This window comes from Saimiri boliviensis, chromosome 4 (genome assembly GCF_048565385.1).
Source record: "Saimiri boliviensis isolate mSaiBol1 chromosome 4, mSaiBol1.pri, whole genome shotgun sequence".
Classification (NCBI taxonomy): domain Eukaryota; kingdom Metazoa; phylum Chordata; class Mammalia; order Primates; family Cebidae; genus Saimiri; species Saimiri boliviensis.
In genome coordinates this window covers 151,337,623-151,342,931 of record NC_133452.1, presented here as the reverse complement: position 1 = coordinate 151,342,931, position 5,309 = coordinate 151,337,623, and the positions used below count along the sequence as shown (strand labels likewise).

Here is a 5,309-nt window from a genome sequence, read left to right as displayed (position 1 = left end):
TACATCATCAGACAAACAATAATTTAAATACCATGCAGTTTCTGTATGTACAAAACCTAGGCCACAGAGATCCAGTTTAATTTGTATTCTCTATTTACATCATTTTCCTCATACAGTCGTCATCTGTTAAATTAGAACCTGGGAGATCAGGGGATTGACGGTCACCACACTCACTCCTATACAAAGACAAACTATGTACAGACACCCAGGAAGCAACTGGAAAATGCAACTGGTCTGGGGATTAACAGACAAATAGGGAGAAAAAGTCATTTAAGGTGACCTTTGCCCACCGGCTGTGCACAGGGAGAACCTGCAATTCCATTCATCGAAGCAACACACCACGATTTTCATTTGGCAAATAAAAATAAATACATGTTCAGAAACGGGAGAAAAATAAACTCAGCTTTTCATCACATTTACCGTCACATTGTTTGGTTTCTCTAATCTGACATAAAGGCTTAAGTTTTAGAAGTTCTACAGGGCTTTGAGGGACTTTGGAGATGAATATATTAGCCATTTAAAAAAAGCTAGTAGGCTGATGGTGGTCTCTTCAGTCATTGATTGGGGGCAGGGTCGAGCAATGTCTAATCCACATGAAAAAAAATGCTCAACTGGGAATTTATACACACAAAATAAACTTTGACTTGCCAACTGCAGCTTTTTCAAAAAAGAGATGCATTTGAAGTCATCTAGCGCGCCTTTTAAATTTTTCCCTTAATTAATGTGAAATTGTCCTCTTGGAGAGTAACACAAATTGCTGCAGTTGTCATGACATTGTAGAAAATAAAAAGAAATTTGAATAGGTCCCTAGAAAGACCTTAAGGTTTTAAGTAAGGAAAGAGATAGCAGAGGGCCCATCCTGCAGGCCCCAGAGGTTGCTGAGCCTGTGTAAGAGCCACTTACAATGGGCTTGAAATGGCGGGGGAGGTACACCCCTCAGTCTGAGCAAGTGACTTCTGGAAAACAGGCCCTGCAGGAAGAACAGTGGAAATTGTGTTCAATTTCTTCCATGCACAAAGGGGACCGCAACATGAGGGCACTTTGGGCAGAAACCCTAGGCTGCTTGCTGGCTGGCCGCAGGGAGAGCCACTTGGGCCTTGTATCCCCAGGGAATCTGAAGGGCCAAGAACCAAGGCCAGTGGAGAAGCCACGGGCCGGGCCTATCATGGGAGGAGTCCAGTCAGTGGAATGAGTTTCCTTAGGACTCGCTCCTGGCCAGGGAGGACAGTCATGCCGGGGAGCCCAGCTGCAGTTAGAGGAAGTTCAGACTCAAAGCGTGGCGGGCAGGCACCTCCACCTGGAACACGTGCCTACCTGCCCGCCGTAGAGAAATTCAACGAAAGAGCCCTACATCTTTCGTCATACCATTTGCACATTCAAACGTCAGTAAGTCTTTCGGGAAGACTGTGTTTACAGTCACAATAAAATCCCGATCACATTTTCCCTGAACAATACCTCTCCCCATGGCAGGAACTATTCAGATTCAACAGTAAAAAAAAAAAAAAAAAAAGAAAAATAAGAGATCTAGTGATGGCATCCTCCTTGGGTCGGGCAGAGGCATACTGGCTCCAGGTGGCAAGGCAAAGCTGCAGCTGGAGGCACTGCCCAAAGAGCTGTCTGGAACTCTTCCAGCAGCTGTCCGGCTCCTGGGTTAGTGCCTACATGGGAGCCGTTCATGCCTGCAAAAAATGCAATGGCCTCATTGACGGGTGTGCATCCTAAGAGTAACCTGCTCCCACAGGGTTTGTGGTGGGAAGACTGGTTAACTTTTTAGAAAGGCCAAGGTGGCATCTTTTTAAATCCTGGACATGTTGGGTGGAGAGCGTGCCACCACCTAGAAAGACTGGGGTAACTATGGAGTCACCCCAGAAGGCGAGAGCGCTCTGTGACTCAGGGCCTGCGAGCTCTGTTAGGAAGAAAAATGAAAGCTGCAGTGGGCCTCGTTAGGATGCTTGTTGGGGTCTAGGAGGGTCCTGGCCTCATTGCACACCCAACCCTGGATGTCCCAGTCAGAGACACACCTGCAGTCATGCTCGATAGTATCATGAAGAGAGGGAGGAGCTCTCTGGTCCAACTGGAGCAGAAAAGGGCACTGTGGGCAGGTGTGGCTGGTGTTGGCCTGATTCTGGCACATGCCCAACTCTGGGGCTCCTTCACAGAAACTCTTCAGGGCCCACCCCCTCAAAAAAAAAAAAAAGGCCATGGAGTGGTTCTGGAGTGCCAGTCCCTCGGTGGCTGGAAAGCCAGTCCTACAGGAATGGTTTCTGGCCTGCATGCACTGGTCCTATACACAGAAGCTATGAACTCCCAAGCCACATACTCACTGGCTCTGAGGCACACAAAGAAAATCAGTGTCAGCCAAGCAGTTTCTGATCCCACAGGGTTCAACAGGGTCCTCCCACTTAGACTTATAAACAGGCACAGGAGTACCTTAGCAATGGCTGTGTGTGTGTGCGCGTGGACCACTCATGACATTGGACTCTGAATACCGATGAGTTGATTATTTGAACTGAGCAGATGACAACTTTCCCCATCTAAACCAGAGCTTCCTGAAAGGCAGCTCAGCTCAGGCAGGGGGGCAGGATAGATGCTCAGTGCCAGCCTTCGTTGCCAGGAGGCAGCCAGGCTTCCCCAGAAATGGGCCCTTCCCTTTTGTTCACTGTGTGGGTGGTGGCTGGAGGGAAAAGCCAGGGGCAACTGAGAAGTGCCCCCTCCCTCTTGGTGTCACCTCCAAAGGGCCCCCAAGCCAGATGTCATGTCTGGAGCCAGTACATTTGGCCAAGTGTAGAAGTCCAACCAGATCATTAGCTTTGCACAGTACCCCCCAACCCCCCGCCACCATAAAACAAACCCACCCTTTCAGCTTTCTTTGGACTCAGGTGACAGACACTTGTGAGGAAGAGGTTTGCTGGAGACTTCATGAAGGCAGTGCCTGCTGGGCCTGGTTGGAGAGGACAAGGACTGTTCCACCTGCCGGAAAGTCTTCAGTCAGGGCCATGCCAATGCCCTTGGCACTGCCGGGGGTTGGGATGCATTTTGGTGTCAGAAGTGAGACCAGCAGCTCGGACCCCCGAGCCATCACTTTCGCATTTTCACACATAAAATCCTGATTGTGTTTCCTTGATTTTTCTTCTTCTTTTTAAAAAAAGGCAGTTCAGAAGATTTACATCGTAATGGGGAAGTGAATAAATACCAGCACTTACGGTTCTTATAAATTTATGTTTTGAAGACAGCATAGCACTCAAGAGGAATTTGACTGTTAAGGTCTGTGAAACCTAAGGAAACAAATAATTAAATCAAGACCAAGAGGCTGCCAAAGGTGTGGGATTCAACAGTCCAATCTCCATCCTCAGGGAGGTTCCTGACTGAGAGGGAGGTGCGAGCTTCCCACCATCATCCCACAGGAGTGCCACTGAACATGCACGTGGTTTTGAAATAGCTTCATCTGGGGCAGCCCTGGTGGCCTCCAGCCCCTGCCATCAGCCTGGATCCAGCAGCAAGGTGCAGAACCCAATCCGTGTCTCTGAGTCTAGACTAAATACTCGTTACACCTTGTTTTTCTAAATATTCCCCTCAAAAGAAAGTCAGAATTAAGTCAATGGCTCTGTTGCTAACTAGCCATGTGACCTTATACAAGCCTCTTAATTACTCTGTGCCTCAGCTTCCCCAAATATTTTCATCATTGTGGACTGTCAGGGAATAATAGAAGCAGTCCACTTCAGAAGTCCCATGTGGGTCGTGTTTTGTTCAGGTTTCTGCTGCCTGTTTGCAAATTGGCAACAATCTATCCTCCTTGACCTAAGTTTTCATGAAAACCCACCTTGGGGTCATTAGTAGTCTGGTGCTTATCAGACCTTTAGTTTAAATGAGTGAAACTCTTTCCAGAAAGCTGCTTTTAGCTTGGGCCATCTGTGTTCCTCTTCCTCGTTTCAGTAACCAAGTGGAACCGCGTGCCTGCCTTCCTATTATCTTCCCTCTCACGGCACCCACCAACCCACTCATGACCCGCAAGTGGGAGAGCTTCATTTGGATATAAATATTACAATTTGAGAGGAAAAAAAGGAAAAAGAAAACCCTCAGTACTAACCTTGTTAAGTGTCTACTCAATTCATGAACTTCCATCTCAGTGCTTTTGAATTCATTGAGCTCCTTTCGGATGGCAGCCTGGAATCAAGAGAGGCCCATCAGTGTGCATGGGGGAGAGACAGAAAGGAACTCCCCTTTCATTTCATTCCTAACAGCATAATTTTCTTCTTGCACAAAGACAAACAAGTTTAAGATGAATTCCTTAATGGGAGGAAGAAAAATCACCTGAGATGTCCTTTAGAACAAAGATTCACCTCCTTCCCTAAATCTAAATTGGAAATGATGACAGACTATTGCCCAAGTGTATTTTTCTTCTTCTTTTCACAGAGCTGTGGCATTGAGGGATCAGTGGTGGTATACACCTACCCCACACTCCTGGGGGCCCAAGAACACAGTAAATGTCAACTTCTCATCTACTCTAAATAAACAAAGCTCAGCACGGGCAGAGTGATGCCTCAGGGTGGAGACTTTCAGAAGGCGTGGATCAAATTCTCCAACCAAAAACTGGGGGTACAGGTGATGGCCAGCTCCCTACTAACCCTTTGCTTTTGCTCTTTTACAACTTCTCTGACTCTTCAGTGATGTATTTCACCACGGGAGATATGTTTTCAATAACCTTGCATGTTCGGAGATGATCCTGAATCACCCCATCCTTACAATACTGTCCAGGGTGGCAGTTGGAATCAGTCAGCAAAGAGAGGTCACGAGGGAGCAGGGGAGGAGGAGAGGCTGATAGAGAAGGCAGCAGACAACCTCACTCCTTCCTCGGGGATGGAAATTGCAAACACGTGTCTTCTTGCATAGCTCTGTCTATGGCTGATACTTGGTTTGATGGGAATATCAAGGCCTCAGGAGTTTGAGGATAGAAAAGCCTTCATGTAGGATCAGAATGGCCTTCCCCAGGAAAAGAAGGCTCGCTTAGGTTTAAGTGCCTGGGTAGCTGCTTTGGGTGCTGGGGCGATGGGGGCAGGGAGAGCACCCCATGCTTTCTGTCTTCTGTCCCCAGCAGCCATTGAGAAACTGGATATGTTTTCCACCCGAGAGCTACTCAGAATTCTACGAGGCTGCAAGTAGAGACGCCTGTGGCTTCCTTGCACACTTGCTGATACCCTTATCCTGGCAAGCATACCGTAGTGAGAGTGTGGTCTGGAGAGGACAAACAGGACAACAGTGAAAGCCCCTTCCTCTGTTCATATTTAGAAGACACTCCCGGGGAGCTGGGT

General features: G+C 47.7%; 1 protein-coding gene across 12 annotated transcripts in view; it reads right to left on the bottom strand.

Annotated features, from left to right (window-relative positions):
- Positions 1-389: 389 nt before the first annotated feature.
- The window catches only part of PHACTR1 (phosphatase and actin regulator 1), a 600,452-nt gene continuing 595,532 nt past the window's right edge, over positions 390-5,309 (bottom strand). For all 12 annotated transcript variants that reach the window (XM_074398444.1, XM_074398447.1, XM_074398445.1 and 9 more), the window contains 2 exons: positions 4,088-4,164; positions 390-3,275 (listed from right to left, as the gene is read on the bottom strand). In XM_074398444.1, coding sequence (XP_074254545.1) covers positions 3,260-3,275; positions 4,088-4,164 — 93 coding nt within the window. In that variant the 3' untranslated portion in view covers positions 390-3,259. The remainder of the gene's footprint in view (positions 3,276-4,087; positions 4,165-5,309) is intronic.